Source organism: Anser brachyrhynchus (assembly GCF_964034855.1).
Source record: "Anser brachyrhynchus genome assembly, chromosome: 7".
NCBI lineage: Eukaryota > Metazoa > Chordata > Aves > Anseriformes > Anatidae > Anser > Anser brachyrhynchus.
This window is the reverse complement of record NC_137701.1, coordinates 5878852-5903766: the sequence shown is the minus strand read 5'-3', so window position 1 is coordinate 5903766 and position 24915 is coordinate 5878852. Positions and strand designations below refer to the sequence as shown.

At 36.0% G+C, this 24915-nt stretch overlaps 1 protein-coding gene across 1 annotated transcript in view; it reads right to left on the bottom strand.

Annotated features, from left to right (window-relative positions):
• Nucleotides 1-24915, bottom strand: part of COL5A2 (collagen type V alpha 2 chain) — a 106320-nt gene that overhangs the window by 6106 nt on the left and 75299 nt on the right. Inside the window, exons 17-50 of the mRNA XM_080598782.1 lie at nt 24211-24255; nt 21120-21173; nt 19270-19368; nt 18773-18817; nt 18569-18667; nt 18072-18125; nt 16849-16956; nt 16141-16194; nt 15307-15405; nt 14524-14577; nt 13616-13714; nt 13453-13506; nt 13299-13352; nt 12765-12818; nt 12129-12182; nt 11771-11815; nt 11170-11268; nt 10368-10475; nt 10197-10250; nt 9299-9352; nt 9131-9184; nt 7988-8041; nt 7068-7175; nt 6915-6968; nt 6659-6712; nt 5517-5678; nt 5308-5415; nt 4223-4330; nt 4015-4068; nt 3581-3688; nt 3394-3447; nt 1961-2068; nt 977-1030; nt 175-282 (exon numbers count right to left, since the gene is read on the bottom strand). Of these exons, the coding sequence (XP_080454908.1) occupies nt 175-282; nt 977-1030; nt 1961-2068; nt 3394-3447; nt 3581-3688; nt 4015-4068; nt 4223-4330; nt 5308-5415; nt 5517-5678; nt 6659-6712; nt 6915-6968; nt 7068-7175; nt 7988-8041; nt 9131-9184; nt 9299-9352; nt 10197-10250; nt 10368-10475; nt 11170-11268; nt 11771-11815; nt 12129-12182; nt 12765-12818; nt 13299-13352; nt 13453-13506; nt 13616-13714; nt 14524-14577; nt 15307-15405; nt 16141-16194; nt 16849-16956; nt 18072-18125; nt 18569-18667; nt 18773-18817; nt 19270-19368; nt 21120-21173; nt 24211-24255 (2574 nt within the window). The remainder of the gene's footprint in view (nt 1-174; nt 283-976; nt 1031-1960; nt 2069-3393; nt 3448-3580; nt 3689-4014; nt 4069-4222; nt 4331-5307; nt 5416-5516; nt 5679-6658; nt 6713-6914; nt 6969-7067; nt 7176-7987; nt 8042-9130; nt 9185-9298; nt 9353-10196; nt 10251-10367; nt 10476-11169; nt 11269-11770; nt 11816-12128; nt 12183-12764; nt 12819-13298; nt 13353-13452; nt 13507-13615; nt 13715-14523; nt 14578-15306; nt 15406-16140; nt 16195-16848; nt 16957-18071; nt 18126-18568; nt 18668-18772; nt 18818-19269; nt 19369-21119; nt 21174-24210; nt 24256-24915) is intronic.

Genomic DNA, 24915 nt, shown 5'->3' with positions numbered 1-24915 from the left:
TTTATGATTTATGATTCCTATACATAGTTACCCCAACTAGTTGCTGGAGAAGCTGTATCTAGTATCATGATTTATCTTGAGCTCATTTACATTTGAGAACGTGCTGCAATGGATTGCAAAAAAAATCTCATTATGTGAAGGTAACCTCTTCCCTCCATATTCCTATCAGCTTACCTCAGGTCCAGCTTCTCCTACACTTCCTCTAACACCAGGAGGCCCAGTTGGCCCAAGTGGCCCAGGACTTCCATCTTTGCCTGAAGGACCGACTGGACCTGGAGGACCCTAGACAAAATAAGAGAAGGAAGGAATCTGTTTTAGCATTTAATAACAGTTGTATATAAAACAGCCTTTTTACAAGCAATACCTCTTCAGGAAGCAATACAATCATTTATGTCTATTACCAAACTTTAAAAATCGCTCTTTTTCTTCTCTAAAATTAAGAAAACGGTTTCAATGCTGTTCTTCTAATGTTAATCACCTCAGACAATATATCCACTGGATCCACGGTATTTCTTTTCCTAAAACATTTAAGTGAGTTCAATTCCAAGTGCTACACTTTGGAGTAGCTTCTGTATGCCCACATGTATACAGACCCAGAGACATTTTGTCACTTGGGAACATACAAGGATTCATATTTCACCTTTACTTTTGGGTCAATGATACCCAGCGGGTGTAAGAAAGGCAGAATACCAGTAAGCAGAACCGCCACATGTGGCTTTGCATCAGATGTAGCATAAGTGTCTATATAAGCAGACTGTAGCCCTATAGTTATTCTGAACCTTTTATCTAGCTATAAACTACACTTATGTTAATGCCTTGTTATATTAAGCAAGGCAATGCCTTTCAGCAAAAGATATGGTAATCAACACGATAATGAAATCAATAAAAGCCAGTAAACTAAAAATGAAACCCAAATAGAAATCTATTCTTAGGAAAAACAAGCAAGAAAAATTCCAGGCTGAAATCTTATACTCACCCGAGGACCAAATGGGCCTGGAATGCCAGGACTGCCCTGTTCACCAATAGGGCCCTAAACAGAAGAAACTATTATTATCATTGTGATATTTACAGTATATTCCTTTAGTCTTACAGAAATAGGGAGTGATATACAACATTATGTACAAATAAGGTTATATATACAGGAACAAGGGGTAGTACCTTTCCTCTTCTGATCAGTTTTCATCTTATTGTTCTCTTTTGTCAGAAAGACACAGTAACTACAACAATCATGACTGAGATATATAGAATGATGCTTAAGTATATATAAAGTTGTTTCTCCAGAAGAGGGGTGCTTCACAACACAGAATCAGATTGGCTTACAAAAGAGTAACTGACTGCTATTATGAAGTGGAAAGATGCTTTGGGTTTTGTTTTGTTTAACTCTTTGCCTACATGTTGAAACTTTCAGCTCTTGAACACGATCAGTGAAGAACTGTCAAAAAACTAAGTTTTTGATAGTATTTCCAACCAATTGCCAATGAAAACATGAAGTTCTTACAAATATTAGAGAGACAGTCATAGTCCTCAGGAGATTTTGCATTTGATTTCTTGACTGTAAAGTGTTCAAATACACTGACAAAAAGTATTCCACACTCTAATGTGATTATCAGAAACTACCAACTTTTTTTTTTACCATCTTGTGCTGACACATTATAGACTGTCAGTGATTGGCCACTTTCAGGGCTGGTGCAAGTGGAACAAGAAGAGGAGAATGCAGATCTTGAAAAGCACAGGTTTACTTCACCATGAAGCAGTATTGTAATATTGCATTAAAAATGTAATGCGGACAGACAGGCCACTCATAAACACCTACTGGGAAAAAAAAAGGAGCTCTTGTGTACTTGCTTTTTCATTTGTTTTGATTTTTTTTTTTTTTTTTTTTTTTTTGGTTTTGATATGTGTCTAATACATGGTTTAACTACCAAGGAAATAAAATTAGAGTATAAACAAAACAACTTACAGGAGGACCAGGAAGACCTTGAAGCCCAGTGAAACCCCTGTGTCCTTTCTGGCCCCTGTCACCCCGATCTCCATTGTCACCTTTGTCACCGCGAGGCCCTTGGGGACCCTGTAAGAATCAGTAATGAAATGTAAAATTCTTAACTGGGAAAAAAAAAATCATTTTCTTTTAGACACTGTATTAAGACCTATTTCACTTCTAAAGCTAAAAAGAAGGTGATGCTGAGGCAGCTCTAGGAATCTTAATTTTTATGAAAGAATAAGGAAATAATTACATAAAACTGTTATACTTAATTTCAAGTGTGGTAAACTTAGTCTGTTTAGTTTCATTAGAGAGTAAAAAAGAAAACAAAAAAAAACAAACAACTGTAATAATGATTCTCAACAAATTACATAATGAAATTGCGAAATATCTTTGCCTTACTGGATATGGTAAATGATTATCGTGGACAAGATTGAAGTATTAAGGATCTTTCACACACTTGTAACAATAAAACCTATTTTGAGTATGAAAACCTCCATGTTGTATACTTTGCTTCTCGCAGCTCTTTTTGCCTTCATTATGAGTAAAGTACAACTGAAGTTACATTCTCTAACTGCAGATAACAGTGTTCAGGCTCCCCAGTACAAATAGCTTGGTTCTATTGCTGTCTTAATTTCGTTCTTGGTATTTTAGATAGGTTGAATCTTTTCATACTAATTCAAGAATCATTGGAAAAAAATGGCTTCTGCTTCCAATTCTATATTTGTTATCCTTAATTTCATTCTAAATTTCTCAATGCCAAATTCCAAATAGTTGATCAGTGGCATCAGTATCATTAACTACTCAATAAACTTTCCTTTCTCTCATATGACTTCTGCTTAGGGACTGGACAGCTTTCTTTTGAATTTCTCAAGTTTGTAATTCATTTTTTGTTCCAAGCTTGGACTGTAAAAAAGTTATGTAACACAAATAGATGGGTTTTGTTTGTTTTTCTGTTTGGATTGATGTCAGAATCTCATAAGCTGAACAAGGCAGTTTCATAGGAACAGGTGATTTTTTTTTTAATCTTTAATATTTCTGCCATTTTGATCCTAAAATCTGTCTTTTTGTTCAGCATTCATTGCTTTACCCCTAATTTGAATTGTCAGACAGACTCTAGCAATTTACTAACTCAGGTCTCCCATCCTCTGGGCAGTATCACACTCCAAATAGAGAGACTTCCAAAGCATTTGTTATTTCTCTGCAAAGTATTTTTAAAGAAAGAGTAAAAACACCAGTGCACTTAAACGGATTTGTACACCTTTACAGTTCAGAAGACTACCTGTATTCATATGCAGTCAGAACATTAAAAGTTGAAGCCCTGTTCAGCATTGTCATTTGGGTTCTGTTTCTCACACACATTTCTGTAAAAAATAGCTCAGATAAAATCACAGCGATCGTGGAGAACTTACAGGCAAACCTCTTTTTCCTGCACGACCAGGGGGACCCATTGGACCTCGAGAACCCTACAAAGATTGCATAGAGATGACACGTGAAGCAATGTACAAAAGTAGACAAAATACTTCTCTTGATAAACAAAATATTAAAAACAAAGCAAACAAAACAAAACCAGCCAAACAAACAAAAGGTATCACTTACAGTTTCACCTCTTTGACCTGCATCTCCTGGAGGGCCAACAGGACCTGGAGTTCCTGGGCCCCCTGGGGAACCTGGTAAGCCTGCAGGGCCAGGTTCACCACGATCACCCTGCAGAGCATAATTTCAATATTAATTATCTGAAGAGGACTGGACTAGATCAAAGCAATAAGTCTTTAGCATTCCTAATCTATTTTCTCACAGTTGCAATCTACAAAGATAATCATTCTGTAAGAACTCAAGTCTGAGTTTCTGGAGGCAGGTGTTCTTATAAAGGTTTCCTCAACTTTGAGAGATATTTATTATTCAAAGCTATAATATGCTTTTAAAACAACTTCTCCATGGCGGTTAACTGAATGAAGAAAAGAAATCCACTATAAATCAACAATAAAAATGGAGATTTACATAATTGACTTAATAAAACAACGTATTCTTACACGTTCTCCAACAGCTCCATCTCGTCCAGGAGTACCATCATTACCAGCAGGTCCCTACAGTTGTGAAACAGATACAGGGCTATCGATTAGCTCCATAATCTTACATTTTTACAAGAACTAGAAAGCTGTTCTCCATCTTTAGCTTCAAGTATAGGAGAATAACCACTAGACTACTCATTTTTGTATATTACTAGGCTCAAACACTTACTTCTGGGCCAGCTTCACCGACGGGACCAGTGGCACCTGACTGGCCTATAGGTCCTGGGGGGCCTTTATCACCTGGTGGCCCAGTGGGACCTTGTTTTCCTGGTGTACCCTAAATAGATGAGAAATATGACATCAAAATTTTAATCACTAAATGAAGAAAGCACCAGAAAAAAAGGCTGACTATAAAACACTATTCAGGAATCTGAAGTACCATCAACATTCATAGTTTCCTAAAACTGAGAATTAAGTAATGTGTTCTTCTTATAGATTTTGAATATGTATTTAATGTAATGTGTATTTTTAAGCAATTCAATTGTGTTAGTCGCTTTTGAATAGGCTTGTATTGTCTAGAAGCTTCACAAGAAGTTTATCTAGTAGCAACTCTCTAAGCGCACACTCGCCTTGACATGTCAATATATCTGATGGACTTATCTGAAATAGACAAGGTCTTCCCAACTCTGCAAAAATGTAATGCAGTTTGAAATAAGTAACTTTTTTTTCCTTTGTCTGTCTCACCAACAACATATTTTGTTAGCCTGGAATAATTTCTGGCTGTAAATTGACTTTATGGATCAAGTGGTAGTGACAGGTCCTCCATATCATCATTTTATTAATACTCTATTTAATGACTTGATCTTCTGGATCATTATGCTTTCCAATAAGTATCTATAAACCCCAGAAGAAAGTAAAGAGAGCACAAATGGCAATTTGGAATACTATAGTTCACAATTTATGAAATAGCAGTTACAGAATATTTACTCACATTCAAGTGACCTTTGGGCACCTAAATGAACAGTCTGGAGTGTTTTTTTCAAAGATCTAGTTTCAAGTCAGATAGGAATATTTTAGCAAGAAGTCTTAACATATTACCCACTTTTAATTTAGGATCAGATCATCCAATAATGGCAGAAACAAAATCTCCCACCTCATGCATTTTCATGAGATTTAGTTATTCACTATTCTCTCTACATTCACTCCAGGAATTGGAGATTTCCAGCCTTCTCCTCACATTATGGTGCACTATACTCTCACACTCACAAACATGAGGATGTCCAAGGCTGGTATATCAACTTGGTCATTACTTACAGCAGGACCTGGCAACCCTGGCATGCCTCTTTCACCTCGCTGTCCTGGCATACCAACAATACCTCTTTGACCAGTAGTTCCTGCTGGACCCGGGGGGCCATCTGGTCCCTGAAATCCACAAAGGATAAAATGATGTTACCATCATTTCTGTAGCAATAATACAACAAGACCAAGCCTAGAGGGAATTAATAACAACAACCAGGACATACCGGCTGCCCGTCTTCCCCTGCATCACCCTTGTCTCCAGGACCACCAGGAGGCCCGGCTGGCCCTCGATCACCCACACGGCCATGAGAACCAGGATCACCACGAAGACCTGGGGGACCTTCCTTTCCTGGCTCACCAATAGGCCCAGCAGGTCCTGGAGCTCCCTAATAAGATTAAAATACCTCATTACATTGGACCTTTTCCTAATCAGGACAATTAAACTCTAAGGAATGTGTTTTGATTAACTATAAACATGCACACTCTAAGGGATGACCACAGTGTGACAGAGCTCAGAGCTAGTACAATCTCAATTTACAGTTGTGCTGGACTCCCAGGGTTTTCAAATTATGTCCAAGCTTTACCCCTCTCCCTCATTCCATTGTCATTCCAAACTCCCTCCTTTAAAAGACATTTTATTTCACTTATTTTAGCCTCTGGTGTATAACTGCTGCCAGATAACTCCTTGCCCATTCTTTCGAATATCAACTGTTTTCACACACCTTTGTTAATTTCTCAAAGACTTTTAAAGAATTTCACATTTATAATATGTTTTCCATAAACTTTACCTTTGGATAAACTAACAATGGCTGCAAGTTATTTTGGACAAAATCATCTTTGTGGAGGTGAATTTTCACTTGCAGATCCACAGGTGTTTTTTTTTTAAAACTACAGTGTTTCTAGAAATGTTTAGACATGAGAGATTTTGTGTGTGTGTGTGTGTTCTTACTTTATTTATTTTAATAGATCTTATGAGTAACTCCATAACGAGATAAACTGGAAGAGGCATCTTCCTTTCACAAAAACTCTCCTAACTTCAGTCATCATTGAAGGGGAGCGGAGGGGCACAGGAAGATAAGGTTGTTGTTTTAACTCACCAGAGCAGCTTGAATAGCTTGAAGCCTAACCAAAGCCTACTTAACCCAGTGAAAAGTCCTGCATTAATTTGGACACACTGGATCAACCCCAAGACTAATGAATTTTATTTAATAAAGTCGGATGTAAACATGCAGTCACAGAAGTCAGTGCTCTCTTCCATAGCATCAGGCCTTAAACATTGCTTCATCCTTCCCACTTTATTTAGTCTTCAATTTCTCAATGACCAGCTTATAAATTACACCTATGAGGAATATGTCAATTGACTTACAGTTGGTCCTGGAGGTCCAACTCTTCCAGCAGATCCTGGGAATCCAGTAGCACCCTAAAAAAAACCATTTTAATATCAACTTTACTGAAAGAAATATAGCATGGATCGCCTAAAGTTTTCTTAACTGAATTAGTGAGCAAATGCTATAGTTACAGACTGTGAAACACGATCTGAGATGAGGAATGATACACACGTCGCATAAATTTGCAGTATTAGATTATCTGCAGTCAGCTCACAAAAAATTAAATCTACTTACAGGGGGACCCTGAGTTCCTCGACCACCTTTCAGACCCGGAACACCCGGAGGACCCTAAGAAGAAACGTGGAGTGATAGTGAACACTCAGGACATTTTAATTAAGCAAGATCAACCTATGCCACTGTTTCTCCAATTATGTTATTTATACTTACTGGTGGACCAGGAGACCCAGCAAGACCCTGTGGTCCTGGAGATCCAGCATCTCCTTTCTGTCCAGGTTCCCCAGGTTCACCTTTCACACCTGGCTGACCATCAGGGCCCTATAAGAGATCATATTTAGAAGGGGCGTCAAGTCAGAGAATACCACATTTTTCTAACTTAACAAAGACATTTTGTAAGAAATATCTAGAAGTCAAAAAATAACAGGAGAACAAATCAGCCCAAAGAACAGTGCATTTGCTCAATGGGTCGACTCAATAGAACTCTAACAGTTCACCACAATCTGCAGATCACAGATATGTTTTCTGAAAACTCTGTGAAATCAGTATTTCCATTAACAATAGTTTCTAAGCTAGTTAATACTTTCAATTTCTTTAGATTTTCTATTTTCCTTGACACCTATTGCATATCTGAAAGTAAAAGAGGCTGAACAAACATTCTTTTCTCTTTCCCCATCAGGGAAAGCAGTTGCCTAAGTCTTTGTGAAAGATTGAATCACACAATATTTAGACTCTGGGAAAGTTTGGAGGTATTCACTGAAAAGCTCACAATTTTTCTATTTGCTCCATCAATTCAGTCCATCCTCCACTAGTCATGGAGGAAATCTTTTCTACTTTTAGTAGATGACACTTTACAACTTGCCTCATTTTAATCTCAAAGGAGCAACATAGCATATTCATGAAGATATGAAATCTGGTGAACAATTACATAATCTTATCAACAGAATTACTTTTCAACTGTCTAGGGTATTCATTGGCCCTCTTCTCTACTTTATATAATGATGGGAAAAAAAAAATCTCTTTTTGAAACAAAACTGTGACTCATTCCAGAACACTGTAGTATTATTCATAATGAAAGAAACTAAAGTCAAAGCATGACTAAAGGAAACTCATTAGTGTTACAAAACACATACCGGAGGACCAGCAAAACCAACAGCACCCGTTGGGCCATTTTCTCCTCGGGAACCCTGGTCAAAAAATTAAGAATAATTGTATTTAACATAAATGTCTTTCTATATATGGTAAAATTTGCACATAAATACAGAAGAAAAGAAGCTAAACAGTTCTCATCATAAGTGTGATTACATTCTTGCTCTATTAATCAGAATAAAATGAGCATTTAATCACAATATAAAGGATGTTAACTATGACATCAAGATCTTCCATGTGTTTAAGACTATATGTAAACTTTTGGAATTTAGAGATGGAAGACACGTGCAAGCAGTAGAACAGCATTAAGAGGAATTCTGCTCTTAATCCTTCCAGTGTCTGCAGGATTAGCTGAAGAACATACGCTGTATGGAACCTGCCATTCTCATCGGGGAAAAAATAAAAATAAAAATAAAAAATAATAATAATAATTCAAATGTGTATTCTTCTACAAGGTCAGAATGGGCTGTGCACTGCTTCAACTGAGCTTTCCACAAACCATTTGTTTGGAAATGGGGGAGCTGAAGTCTGCCAAGCTCCAGCACTCCCCAGAGGGGTAGAAGCTGTTCCAATTTATACTGGAATTAAGATTGTTCTGATTTATGACAGAGACATAATCAATTCCAAGCAGTATGAAGGACCTAGAAGGGCTAAGCTTCTAAATCTTTAATCATTCAAGCCAACCCTCAAAATCTCTAAAATCACAAATGGAAGATGACAAGAACTAACATAATTGGATATATCCAGTAATAAGATGCATCTCTGAGCTTTTTTCCATCTAAATATTCTTATGGATACAGTAGTATCTGGTGTGGGCACGCGTTTAAAAAGATTTAAACAATTAAACGTGGTGTCATACTTTCAGGTCTGAGGTACATGAGGGTAATTTTATGTAAAGATTGCCCTAAAATAAGTGTAAGACAGAGCAACAGGATCTGGCAATACTTCTGCAAGTGCACAGCATCAAGACAGGAACTACAGATTTTGGCTACAAAGAAAGGAGAAGAAAAAGGAAAATATATCAGTAAATGATACAAATGCCTGGAGTGTGGATCAGAGTTAGATATTAGCCGTACCTTGGTAACATTTTTTAACTTATGCCAGGAAAAAAACAAATGTTTACTCACAGGGTTTCCACGAGAGCCAGGAGGACCAACTAGACCTCGAGGACCTGGTTCACCCTTAAAATAAAATTTAAGTTTAGTTTCCAAGTAACTTATCTGATGAGTAACAAAAGTTTCAACAAAGCATGATGATTAGAAACTTCAGTAGGGAAATGGCATAAAAATCTCTACCTTTTCACCAGTGGGACCTGCTGGACCCATTGGGCCTATTGGACCAGGGAGACCCTTTTGAACAAATGAAGATGAAAAGAAGTTAGAAAAATGATGGTTATTCAAAATGGTTATTTTAAAACTTTACATATGTTACTATTTCCATATGCTTCTTCATTCATTTAAAATTCTCCTTTATTTCTGAATAATTATCGGTCGTCTTTATCTAAAATTTACTAGCATTTCCTTTCCCAGTAACCAAAATTGCATATCTCAATAACCTTGCTTTCCCTCATTCTCTCTTTCTTCACTAAATTCATCTTCTCCTTTGCAGCATTTATAGATAAGGCCAATGATAAAAAACAGCTCTGGCTTCATTTGTCCCTCTCAAGAGGAAATGAAGTCATTTTTCACCAACGTACAAGAAGCAGACTATATCTTTTATGCTAGTATTTCACTCTTTAATTTTAAAGTTTCTATCGTTACTTTTGAAGTTTCATATATATCTTGCACACTCCTCAGAAGTTTCCTTCTTCTCTTCATGGGGGAGTTAGGCAAATAGGTTCCAATCTCTCTGTCCAAACCAATCAACTACATTTGATGATCATACAGCACTAGCTTTCTTGAATATTTAGAATCCCAAATTAACATACTACTTCTGGGAATCTTTTCCATTAACATCTTAATTCCCATTATCTATTATACAAAATATGGGCTTGGAACACAGGCATACCAGAATACTGTGCACATCTATCTTGGAAAAACTTGAAAACCAAATCTGGATCATAGGCAGAATGAGAACTTCAGCCCATCATATCTCCAAGTTGAGTACTGTTTAATTCTATGACCTGAGTACCCCTAACACAATAAACAATCTTCTGTGTGAAGAGCAGGTCTAAAAAGTTAGAGATTTACTTACTCTTGCCCCATCATTGCCAGCTGTACCTTCAGCACCTTTCTCACCTATGCCACCCTGTGGAAAATACCCAGAAAGTCTAAGTTATGACACTGAATGGTTCACACTCTGGGACAACTGCGGTATTAAGAGATGGCTGATTCTACTCAGCACAACAGAAATAGAGAGACTTACTCTATCGCCCTTCGGGCCTGGTGTGCCAGCAATCCCTCTTTCTCCAGGCATACCTTGGAGACCCGGCGGGCCTGGATCACCAGGCGTCCCACTTGGGCCTGGGCTTCCCTGAAACAAATAAAGAGCAAGTTGTTGTCTATTCATCTGAGAAGTATCTTTGTCTCTAGGCTGCAGAACACGCTGTGCCTTGTGTTGAAGTCTCTGGGGTAGTTTTAAGTAATAATTTTCTCTTAAATTTGGACCTTATTCATGTCCAAATACTTTTCATTTCCCATTGTGTTACTCAGGAAATCGTAATACCATAGTCCTTCCAAATACATTAGCATGTACTCAGTGCTTACTGGTGGTGAGAACAGACAAAAATAGAAGCTTGAGCTTCTCTCTGACTTGCCCTTGATGCCACATAGGTCTATTACACAAAGTAGCAACAGCTAGAAGTTGCCAGAGATTTTTAATTATGCTTTGCTTCTCACAGCTCATATCCATTACAGGTCCCACACTGAGGCACTCCCTTATTGGTGTGATCTTCCTAGGCCCAATTAAATCAATTGCAGGTGAAAGAAAGGCATGCAATTTTCAGCATTTGCTTTTAAACACGCAACCCTGCCAAGCCTCTTCAAGTAAACTGACATGGTTATTAAAACAGAGCTATTGCTAGAGGGTTTTTTGCAGTTTAGAAATGGCTGTGCCCAGTTCTACTGAAAAACACAATCAAAAAAGGAAAGATCTCTCTTATGTTCTTGCAAATGAAAATAATTATCAAAGACTTCACTGCAGCAATACAAATTTCCCTACAACTTACCTTTGGACCATCAGGACCATGACCTCCAGCCATACCCTTTTCACCCGCAAGTCCTGATGCACCTGGCTCTCCCCTTTCCCCTGGATTGCCTCGTTCTCCCTAAAAAAAATGGATAAATATTAATTATTTACTAGCTAGGGTACAAGTCTGGTAGGAAAAACCTTTAATACACCATAAGCACAGAACTGCTATTTAAAAAAAGAGCCTACAAACATATTCTAGGCAAACCAATCCAATGAAAAAAAGTGTTATGTTTTTATTTTAAAAGCAGGTAATACCGTGTGTTGTTCAGCAAAATAAAGCCATTTCACAAACTGTAAGCCAAACAGTTTTACAGACTAAAAAAGAGTTCAAATACCTTAGCACCTATTAATTAACACTGCTTCTTGAGCTATGGAGCCATTAGAGGTGGTCGGTTTCATAGAAAAACATACCGCCTCAAAATGTATCTATGTTTATAATCATTTTATTGGAGGTAAGATTGAAATAAAAGAAAGACAAAATGTTCATGATAGCTGTTAAAGTTCATGTAATGAATTAGCTTTCAACCTCAGAGAACTGTTATAAATATTTCTGAAAGAAAATACTTGAAAATACATACCCTAGGGCCCAATGGACCAACAACTCCAGGATCTCCAGGAACACCCTATGCAAAAGAGAGCTCACCATTAGAATGAAAATATTATTCATAGCCTTATAGCTGTGAAATTAGAGAGAAACATTTTCATTTCCGAGGTACTGTAATGTAAATGACTAGTTCTTGGTGCTATCTGTCCATGACAAGAGAAGATGACTATATTCTAGTAATTATTTTATCCAAGAGTAGTCTTGATAGACAGCTTGTCAACTACATCAATAAATATTATGAAACAGTGTAAGCAATTAAATTACAAAGAGAATAAAAGAAAAGGTAAAACTAGATTATGAAGTGAATTATTGTCAAATTATACAGAAATTACCTGATCACCTGGTTTTCCTCCCTCACCTGGAGGACCTGGTGGCCCAGGCAAGCCCTGTTAAAATGTAAATTTAAAAAATGTAAAAATAAAATATGTTTAAAAAATGATGAAAAATTATGTAAATCCAGATTTAAGACACCAAGAATATGAATGTATTATACACAATACAAGATTATGCCAGCAGAGATCCCCAAGTGAAATAGTTACAAGAATATTACATCAGTGTTTCCCCACTCTAAGTGAAATGGCAGCCCTTCTTTAACGTTTGTCAGACATATGTGTACTGTCCCTAAAAAATTAAGTTCTCTATAAACAGATTGACTTAACTTAATTAATACTTCATTATCAACAAAAAAAATATTTTGCTTTGTATTTGGAACATCTTTGGAAAATCTCCAAATAAAAACCGAAAAAAAAAAATATTGTCTCAAGAGATACAGAGCTGCCATTTAAGCCTTTGCCAGTTCAGTTTAGTGTATAGTTGATGTGAAAGCTATGTATCAGTAATCATTCTAAGCACTATTGCCATCAATTCTGAAGCTGTGTTTTGTTAAACATCACTTGATTGAACTTCTCTAATTTAAGTTGATAAAGACATGGTTTATTTTTTTCTGTTACAAAAATAAATGCACATACCTGAAACCCTGTAGGACCTGGAGGGCCTTGTTCTCCTCTTTCTCCTGCCAGACCCTACACAAAAGGAAATAAAAGTGTTAGAGGAATAGAGTCAGGTTCCACATTTTCCTTCTCTCTGAATATGTATATTTACAATTATGTATTTGTTTATTTCTCCCTGGCCAAGGTATACCCTATCTAAAAGATATAAAAGATAAAACTTATCTCCTTATTTCTTTAATATCCTCCCCCAAAATTCTGTGCTGATAGAAAAACACTCCGTTCCACTGAAACTAAGGAAGCTAGGAAAATAAACTATGAAAAAATTTTGCTCTTGTGCTACTTTTTTTATAATTGCCATAAAAGGAACTGGAATACCAATATAAGCACATGTTAATACAAAGCCCACATTTTTTGTAGGATTTTTTTTTCATGTTATTGAAATTTTTGTTTGGAATCAACAAGTGGCATGAATATAAATAAAAATAGAGGCAGAAAGATCAATGAACGGGTGGTAGGTCAGACAGCCAAGCAGTGTTGAAAAAGTTGACTTACTGGTGGGCCAACAGGACCGGAAGGACCAACTTCACCATCTTTACCAGGAGCTCCCTAAATTAAGATTACATAGTAAAAAGCCTTGTATAGTGAACATACATAACAGAAATGCACGCTTTCTGTAAGCACTGAAAATGATCACAGTCACACTCACTCTCTGTCCTGGGACACCCGCATTGCCTGCTTCTCCAGGTTTCCCAGGATCACCCTAATTTGCAGGAATAAAAATTACCATTTTTAGGTTTTGTTTTCAGCTATTAACATGTCTCCAAATGGTTATGGTTAAGCAGACCTTGGGTACTAGATGCAATACTCACACTACTACCCTTTGGACCAGGAAGGCCCATGCTGCCTGGCTGACCTCTGATTCCTATTGAACCTGCAGGACCAGGACGTCCATCTTCTCCAGGGGCACCCTACAGAGAAAAAGCATTTTCCACATGAGATTAAAAATATTATTTATTCACATGAGCCTATTAAACTCTGGAAAATGACTCCCAGTGTAACTAGAGCCCAACCAGCTCTGACTGAACTTAAGAACAACCATGACCAGATAATCACTTGAATTACTTCAGCAAAATAATTTCCTTAAATGGAATTAAAATATTGGATTCATTTTGTCACAGCTCAGTAATTGAACCCATGCTGTTTCTCAGGAATCATAGAGGGAAAAGGTCAGCGATGACGGATGTCTTTCCAACATAAACCAAACAATCATAACAAAAAACCAGCATTTAATGCTAGAATTTTCTGTTTTAAAGTTGGTGAATATAGCAAGTGGTAGTTAAAACACTTTATCTTATATTGTTTACATATATAGAATAATATTAACATAGTTCGGTGCTACAGTTATCAGTCAAAGTGTCTTTAAAGCAGACAGAGCTCTAGCCACACTGTTGAAGCTAAGCAAATACGTAATTGTTATAATTGAACCATTACACACAATTATTTTATTGTTCCCAAAAAGAGACACTTAGAAAAGATATTTAGTTCACAATGATTGAAAAATATTGCAGCAACTGCTAAGCAGACACTGTTATACAGACAAAATTATAGGAACATTAATTGCACTAATTTTGGAGTTGGGAATCCAAAGTGAACACTTAAAAAAGAAGGTGAACCTTCAGAAATCAAGAAAAATCAGGTTAATAATGTAATTTTAATGAGTTGAGAACTCTGAATTACTGTGGAATTAGCTGAAAGGACCAAATGTTATGTTGCTTACCAAAGGACCAAGTTTTCCTTCAGGGCCTTGAACACCTGGATTTCCCGTCAAACCCTGAAAGTGAGAATAATATTGGTGTTAGGTTGCACATGTAAGTCTAGGACAATAGAAAATTGTAAATTAACCCAAAAGATATGCTCAGTTAATACTATTGTTAAAGCACTCAGATACTCTTCACACAATTTTCCTCTCTGCATGCAAAGTCCTCATCTTTATCTTTCAACTACTTTACAGCTTCATCATCCACTGTCTTTGACCTTCCTTTTTGCTATTCACCCTTTTCTCGCTTTTACACCTCTTGAACCTCCCACAGATTCATCTTTACTTCTGCCAATATTACCCAGTGAACTATAACACCCCTTGTTCTTGATGCTTCCTCTCTCGTTTTGTGACATTCCATATTCTCCCTAAATCTTTTTCCAGAAAAAAATCTCTTGATGACATGCACCACTCAACTATATAAGTCATCAATCACCAATAAAATGAAGGTTAAGCTTTTAATTCATATTAGCTGTGGTAACTACGTGCTTTACAAGCACACATCCTTAAGTTGCATTAGCCAGTCTAAATCAGGGCTGTTTCTTTCAGAGACAAATGGAACTTGTGCTTTCCAACATCAGCAGAAAAAAAGACGACAGGTATTTTGGCCTTTACCCTTTAAGTAGTCCCACTGAAATAAATCTGTCCTCGTACAGCAGTTTCTTAATTTTACGAAGTGATGACTGCAAACTTTTGAAAATGAAAAATGTCATGGCCTATAGTGTACTGTTATTAACTACTTACCCTTGCACCTGGGAGGCCAGGTTCACCAGGGCGCCCAGGATCTCCCTGACCTCCTTTAGGACCAGAAGAACCTGCTGGACCACGCTCTCCTTGGGCACCCTACAAAGATACCAGGGCTATTTGTTAACAGGTATAACAGCCACAGTAAGAGAAAGTCAAATACAACAGATATCTTTAATTAAGGATATACATATATATATATATATATATATATTTGAGAACAGACTTCCAAAACATTAATACTCTACTATTATTACTTTTTTTTTTTCCAAATTTCTACTCTTCCATAACGCAAGCTTATGTAAGGACTTCAGAATCCCTGTATTTTTACCAAAAAGTTAAGAATTAGCAGAAACACTAGACAAACACATAGGTAAGTCATTTTCCTGCAAATGTTACAGCAATTAGGAAAAACACAGATAAGGTGATCTGTTCAAGGGACAAGCTAGAACAACTATACCACACACAAAGGCAATTCTTCAAATAATCACTTATTATAGAGCAATGTGTGTAGCAGTATAGTAGTACAAAGAGGTCAATGTCTTTTATCTATTCACATCTGAGCTTGAGGGAGCATTAACTCAGGGGCATACAGTGAAAGCTGAACATAACAGCAATTCAAAGTGATTTTCCCAATAAACTTTTAGTCTCAAAACATTCAGACCCCTTCTTGGCATTTGCCAATTTCTTGTGAATCTACTTCCAGTGATTTTGAGGATCTGCCCATTTATCCAGAAGCACATGTTTTTAATGGAACACTTTCTTTCATATCTGCATGTATGAAAATTTAAAAAAAATGACCAAATAATAGACAGACACTTTTATTTCATTTACCTTTGGTCCAGGCAAGCCGTCAGAACCTGGAAAACCACGGTTTCCAGGAGCACCCTGGGAAAAGCCATAGATAGATTACTGCCTTAATTTTTACATAACTTATTGTAAATAAAGTATTTGGTTTCTTGTCTGGAGGTAGGTACAGTTTGTTTCTTTATGATTTTCTTACTTCAATACTTTAACCTTGTTTTTTGGGCCATTTGGAGTGGTAAAAAAATCAGCATTTTATTCATGCATGCTGAACAGCCTCTTTGAAAACAGGATGATCATTTGTATAGGGGTTAAGCACATCATCTGCAGATTAGCTCATCATGTCTACAAACTATTACCCTGCTGTACTGTACACTGAATTCACAAATTCGAATATCCACTGTAAAAGTAATACATAGTGACATGGATTTCTTTCCCCAAAAATAGTACTAAGAAGTAAGATCAATTCAGGATGCAAAAACCATCTTCCCATATTTTTATATCCTGAGCTTCAAAGTATCATTTTCAAAAAGATTATAGTATGTTACAGAAGACAACATCCTAAAGTCACTAATCTGGTACAGAACCAAGTCGTAGCCATTATTTGACTACTGTTAGGAAAATAAAGTTTGGCCACACCTACAACCAAAGTCTATGAAAATTAATGGTTAGGTCAAGTTCAAAACCTTTTCAAATTGTCAGTGCATCTCTCACAAGACATTCTTCTGGATTGCTTACCCTCTCTCCAACAGGACCTGGTGGACCTACTGACCCAGGATCACCTCGAGGGCCTCTTTTCCCTTCTTCACCTATAGGACCAATGGGACCCTGTGGACCTTGTGGACCCTATTAAAAGTAAAATATGTTTGAAAATTCATTGTTAAGCTCACCACTGCTCATATTGAAACAGATTATCTTCTAAACATCATAAACATTTTTTCCAAATAAAGGAGGAAAGAAAAAATAGTTAAGGTTTTGATTCAGTTATAAAACACAGCATTTCAGGACCAGTTTTTCTCTTTTTTCATTATTTATAAGCAAATTCTTCAGTAAGAAGGTCACTATGAATAAATTGTACTATAACTGTACAGTTTGGCAACACTCTATTATTACTACTATATTATTATTATTACTCTATTATTATTATTACACTGCTTATTATAATAATCTATTTGCTCAGAAATGGTAATTTTTAATTTTATTTATTATGATCAATTGAACAAGTAGCAAAAGACTCAAAATCAATGACATTCTTGAAGAAATTCTCAAAGAAACAAGAAGCCAGTCAGTGGTAAGGAAAACATTATTTTATCTGCACAGGTTTTTTGGTTGTTGCATGCTCACTTAAACTGGTGAGAAAGAAAAACTAAAGATAGATTGACAAACCAAACTGAACCCAACTTTGCAGAATAACTTTTCCTCCAAAATTCATATGGTTACTGCATGAAATTAGCCATGTTCCCGAAGAATAATTCATAAACGTTAGCTGTGGGATAAACAGCTATTCATACCATACAAGTATAGATATATTTGTATTACTTTAATAATTTGTATATATTCACCTGCATAAGTATAAAGTGTATTAAATGTATGTTTAAACAAATACTTGTTTATTATGATTAGCACCCAGATCTGTGTGCTTTTAAATGTCCAGAAACATGTGGGATCCATTTCTTGTGTGATGAAGAAATTAGAACAGAAACCTCAGTAGCTGCTGGCTTCTCTGTCTTTGAGGCCTATAAGGGGTAAGCTATTTATAATATCAAAGGACCTGCTTTACCATTCTTTCTTTATACTGTCTAGCCAGGTTCACTTTGGTTTGTCTTCCACAATAAGTATTTGACAAACAGAAGTAATCATGAGAAATAACATCACAAATGTCTTGAAAACTGTACCAGTCTATTCCAAACACTCTTACAAGCCTTTGTGATTCCTATTCATTTTACAAAGCTTATACTTACTGGTTCACCTTTGGGTCCTGCTTCTCCCTTGAAACCTGGAACACCAGGGTCTCCCTGAAAAAAAAAAAAAAACAATCACATGATTAACACCTATAGAGTTAAAACTCTGCATAAATCATTCGATCATTTTGGATTATGTGATGAAATAGAAAAACATTCTCTAGTAACTACTTGTAGGTAATATAATAGGATATTTTCAATGGTTTCTCTTTCCCTTTAGTGTGTTTGTTTATTATGACATTTGCACAAAAACTTTAGTGAAAAACTTTTAATTTGGGGAGATAACAGTTACTGTTTTTCAAAATTTATATAGACACACTTAGATTTCTAAGAAAGCCATAACAGTATTTTGGACGTGCAGAAGACTCACAAGATCTGACTCTCAGCATACTCATTAATTTATTTAAAGGAACCTTACTGCTAATCACTGTTTTAGTTTCATGGAGTGACACATTTGCTAGATATCGTAATTTCTGTGGTGACAAAGCCATCATTACCGGCTGTCCTCGAATACCAGGTGGACCAGTACTGCCTTGGGGTCCTGGGGAGCCAGGTGGACCTGATAAGCCAGGGGGACCTCCGGTGCCAGGAGATCCCTACAAATAGAAATAACAGCGTGGTAAAGAAAAATAATAATATAAATAAGGAAATAAAATAAATCCACTTACACAATTTCTTCAGCAAGCCATGTGACTACTTACGGTTGGGCCTTTAGCACCTGGGGAACCATCTGTCCCTTCAGTACCCTAAAAATAACACACAAATCATTAAAATTAATTTTAGTTAGGGGGAGGTTGATAACAAAAGCAGAAGATAGCTGTTTGATGCACTTTACAAGAGCAGAAAATAAAGACTATTAAATAAATATATTAACATAGGATCTACTTCTGCAAATGTAAATAGTAACAAAGTGTGCGAGTTAACGTGACTTTTCATCTTCATATCTTAAGCTTTAAAGTAATTGTGGGATTGAGACTATACCACACTGTGCAACTTGAAGCTTTCCAAGTTTTTTTAATTGAATTATAGAAAGTTGTTTTGAACAAAACCAGAAAACAAATAAATGATACATTTTCTTTTCTGGAGGAGAAAGTAATTTGGGCAAAACTCACTGCCTATCAAATGGGGTATTAAAATTCCCTATAAACAGGCAACATGCACACACTAACTACTGAGGAACTCGATTTAATATACTTACTGGAAGACCTTGCGATCCAGCTGGGCCTTGTGGACCTGTTTCACCTCTTTGTCCTTGAGGGCCTTCAGGACCACGAGGACCTGTTGGACCTGCTTCTCCCTAAGACATCACAAAATAAGACAACTGGAGATTATTTTGATCTAAATAGTAGCACTTCAAAGTAACTAAGGAGGAATGCTAGGTTCATAAGACAAAAACAACTCAGATCTTTAAATACTTCATTATCCTTAAAATATATTTTGACTTAATTCTGTGTCAATGTGAACATAAAACTTCAAAACTACAAACAGATTTTTTTCTCAATGTATAAAAGGAAACTTTCTACGGAGGAGCAGCACTCTATCCAGTGGCCCAAATCAGATCAGATATTTTAGACAGACATCTCTATCTAAAATCCCAGGACAGATTTGCAATTCAGAAGCTTTATTTTAGCTTTGTTACAAGCATTGAGATGTAGGAGTAACAAAACATTTGGTTTTTTTGCACAGTACAAATTAACTTGCTGTTGCAGCACTATATTATATGTTAAACAAACAAATATATATTTATACATGCAATATTCTGTAATACTCTGATTGTCACAGGTTATGCTGGTTAGAGTATGACAGACCAAACAAATGATCACTCCCAGCAAAGCCTTGCCAGGGTGGACTGGATCCTCCTCCAACAAAACAATTTCTTCTGAGATCTCCTTTGAATTCTATTTTTATAAAGGAAATTTTAATTTTAATTTTGGAATTGATGCTGTTAATATTGCATCTTCAGAACTCAAGTGCACATTTTCAATATGTAGTCTGCTTAGCTTTTATAATTTCAAAGCAGCTATTCCAATTTATATCATCTGATGATCTAACTTGAAGGTAGCTCCTCCTTTTCAAAAGTTTTCGTTGATTCTTCACATGACAGTTTCTCCAAATATTTATTCAGATACTTAGTACTGTTTAGCCATACCAAACCATTTCATGACATGCACTAAAAAGGCCTATTATTTAATTATATATGTTATGTTAATACTATTAAGACTCGTTTCCAAAAAAAAAAAAAAATGTTTCATGAATGTTGCCGGCTTTATGACAACAAAAAACATCTGCTGAACTTGGCTACCTGGCTAATTGAAAAAGAATTTCTTTTTGTATAATTTTTTCTTGTCATGTTTAAGAATTGGAAACAGCTAAGAGCAGTTGGGTGAAGGGCAATTGAAAGAATTATAGGGAAACTGTATGAGTCATCTTTTCTATCTTCTTTGCAGACTTATTCTCAAGGCTAGGAAAAAAATAATTGAGTGGTTTCTAGAAAAACAAGAGAGGAAATTCCCACAAACACAGTACCAGAACTAGTGAAAGTTTTCCATGTTAGCCCAATCACTCAGAACCACAAAAGTTTGAAATCGTCATTTGAATTATTGCAATAAATTGTGGTACATCTCTGTTGGGGTTTCAGGCATTTTTCCTATCACTTTAGGTCATCTCAAAAACTGTTGTTGGCCAAAACTGGTCACTGGAAGGTGCTGCTTCCTTACTAAGTCTTGGATTAGTCATCACAGCTCAACTTGCAGAACTCATCTTGTTATTCTTTAAATAAACTGCACAAGATTTTGGGAGCACAGCATGACAGTTATCTTATTATCATCCTTTAGTGCAAGCAAAAGTGAAAACAAAAAAAAATATCTTAATTGTGGTGAGTTCCAACTATTTCATTTGACTTCTGATTTCCATCTTCTTTCTCAAGAATATCAAGACTGATTTCACAGCAATTCTTAGTGACCTGTGTACACGTCATTATGGAAACACTATGTAGTCCAGGGTGATTCTGTGCTGTTAAACATACTAAAAGGTAGTTTTATTTCATACCTTTACACCAGGAGCACCTGGAAAACCTGGAGAACCAGTTATGCCAAGTGGACCCTGTAAAAGATAGACACAAAAAGGTATAATTCCAGTGTTTAGATCATACAGATAAGTATCTAATCATTAGGTAAATATGATTCTGGGATTACATATATTTTCATCGTAAAATATTTTTCATAACAAAAAATAAATAGCTATATATTTTTTTCTGAGAGTTGTACACAATTCTATGGAATTGTGATGTTTTAATAATATATTTACTGAATTGTAAGTAAATTTGCAGCTTGATTCAGCTATTAATGTGCAAATTGCAACATATACAAATCAAAGTTATTATAGCAATTGTTTTTCAATTTTTGTTTAAATAAAGTCTTATTTTCTCTCTCTAGGTTTATATTACTGTGGTATGGCAAGGAAAATATATTTGTTCAGTGATCACAATTTGTCCTGCAGAAAGTAGCAGAGGAGAGTTTCAATTATTTTAAACATAAAACACTAACCTATAAAAAAGAGAAATACTAGTCACTTCTCCATTGAAACAATTGTGTTGCTAGACAAGATTTTTGAGGTGAACAATATGACAAGTAATAATATAATTAAAGGCCGTGCAACTACATGTTCCTGCTTCCTACTCTTCTCTCCCATTGAGATTCCCAAACTCACAACCAAATTCATTTACAAACTTTAAAATGCAGGTTTTGTATTATGTTTTCAAGGCTATATAGACAAAGATGTACAGCAGGAAGTGTTTATTGCTTGGATTTTTGTACAGATATAGGCAGATATTTCTGGAAGAGAAGGAAAGGCTTGTTTATGGCATACCATGAAACACTATTCCATGCAGAGGTTCATCTTCAGTTCCCAAAAGCAGTACAGTGGAAAGTCTGACAGCTTGAGCAGACCACTCTATTGATGTCGCTACACTATTTCGAGTTCTAGAGTCAAATTCTTGGTGCCTTGTACTGCAGAGCACAGGTGCACCTTACATTTGGGCATGGATGCAACCAGCTGGACTTGGCATTACATGGCAGACTGGCCAAAGTCACTAGACAGCAAACTGCAGATGTATATACTGTAACACACCTGGTATGATGCTAACCCCATTAAACAGAAAGGCTTCCTATTAAGGACCTTGGAATAAATTATAAATTGTTTCCCTTTCCATAATGCCTCTTGTGCTGAACAATATATTCAACAGAAGAACATTTCTGCTGTATTAAACTCTGTGTGGCGGCACACAGTGGTTATAAGTATTCACTACAATTCTGGCTTCCCAGATGATTCCTCTCTCTTTTCCTGATTTTCTCTCTTTTTGTAAAATATGATGCATACCATGAAAAAATGTTCTATGTAATGAACCTCTGCTGACAAACTTAATAAGAACAATTTGTAATAGTGAGTATTAATTACAGACAACATTTCTGCCATGACCTCGCACTGGATTTCTACAGAACTGATGTAACAGCTCAGTAAGTATAATTCTGAAAACCTATGTCCCAGTTTATTGGCTCACAAATACACGTCTGCCAAATCTCTCTGTCATTTCAAGGAGAATTCCAGAATTAGGGCAGACCGCTGTACTGACTCAGATAACAATGCATTTCATTAACTCTTCCTCCAATAAGAAACATATGCATTAAGAATCAGTATCTCCCTTGTGACTCTGTATGGGAATTTACCAAAAATGTTAGTCAACCAATTATCATATCCAGTGAAGCTGAACTCATGTCTTATGCCAAATAAAAATTTCAAGCTTCGTGTAGAATGGCTTGCTCTTAACTCTATTTTGCTTTCAGTACTGAAAAATCTTTTCACCGGTTCAAAGCTTCTTCTAATAAGTTGCCCTTTTTTTGTGATACACTAAATAACTGAGTTTTTAAGCCTTTAGACAAATACTTATCTGTTTCTATTACAGTTACTTTTTTTAAAAATGAAGTTTGTCAGAAAACAGTTCATTAAGGTGACATCGATAAAATAAATGTTTCTCAGGACTTATATCACTATGAAAAAAAGTTTCTACAGAATGAAATTTTAATTGTGGTCAGGTGTGTTTGGGGATTGGTTTCTTGTTTGTTTGTGGGGTTTTTTGTTGTTTGTTTTTTGTTTGCTTTTTTGATTTGCTTTGCTTTTTAAGTTGAACATCACAAAGTGGTAAAGGTTCATGTTGGCTGCATCAACAGGCGGAAACTGTCAACTGCATCCCAGCAGTGATGCTTGCAAAATAAACACACAAACAAACAAAAACCGACATTTTTAAGGTGTGAGTTGGTCTAGCACAAATAGCATGAAATCATCTTAAACTTCCATTTGCAAAGGCAATACATAACTACTGTATAACTGTTAATAATCACACTGGCTTCCGCATACATTTGCTCACGTGAATTGACTTAAATGCATCTTGCAAATGCACTATGATATTGGATCACAGGAACAAAACTATCACCCTTTGGTATGCTAACATCCACACTTTAAGCTGCCACAGTCATATTCAGCTCAACTGCAATTATGTCAGAACTTCCACAATCATGCATACCAGGCTTTCTCAGTAAGACACTTTTTATCAATTTGGAAAATGTTCACACATATGCTGCTGGTTCTTCAGTTCAGTGTGTGACTGTCTATAATTAAAAGTCTGTCTTTTACATGTTTTGTAATGGATCAATTGCAAGTATCGAGTTTTGCTATTGGTGAACGCATTTCATCTTGCTGAGAATGGGTATAACCTCATTTGTCAACTTTGTACGTAAAGGAAGATAACCTGCAATTATAAACTGTTGTACATATCGTTAAGATAATTATAGCCCTAAAACATGGATCCTACTCCATAAAAGCAGCAAGGCATCATCTCTCCAGGGAAGGTGCTGTATCCTACCCCTCTGCAAATTAAAACCTTTAGATGAAGTAAAATACAGAGCATTGTTTCTCAGCACTAAAGCTATGGTCAGTGCCAGAACCAGGAACCAATTACAGATATTCTAGGGACACTTTCTTTTACCAGCAACTACCAACAGTTGTTTGTGTTTCTTTTGGTGATGTCAAAAGGAAAGTGCTAAATATGAAGTGAAATAAAAATGTGATTATGAAAGAAACTTACCATTGGCCCTGGCTTCCCAGGCATTCCATGCTGGCCACGTCCACCCTAGATATGAAAACAGACAAACATTTGTAAGAACTCTTTTTTTTTTCTTTCTTTATTTTTTTTTAAGTTGTCATTAGCATTTGTGGTAACAGCCATACAGACTAAAGCATTCAAACAAATGCTGGATTACATTTGGAAGAAATTATGCTTCCTTTAAGTAAACAGATTTCTCTATTAAATTCAGAGAGGACGATATTTTGACACTGTCATTGTATGGAACAATAACAAATTGAGCACAGAAAAGTCATGGGGAGAAATGTAAGAAAAAAAGTACAAGCAGTTTTTGACACTAGATGTAAAGGAACAGAGAGAAATTTCTACTCAAATATGGTCTCATGTCAAGGCTAATCCCCCTTTTTGCTGAAAAGCAAAATAATTTTTAACAAGATTGCTTTCTTGCCTGGAGTTAAATGGTAATAGTTAATATAAATTGAAAGCCTAGATTTTCATTTTAATCTTGTTTCCAAACTTTTTTCTCTCTCTTTCAAGAGAAAAGCCATATTGCACAGAAACAAATAAGAAATTTAAGAATCACAGAAATAAGTGGGAAATAAGTGGTGGGAGGATATCTGGCTACTTGGGCAATTCTAGCTTGAGAAATTACCATGCAGCTAACATTTTCCTTTTAAAGCTGTTTTTGACTTTTGAAATATATATTAA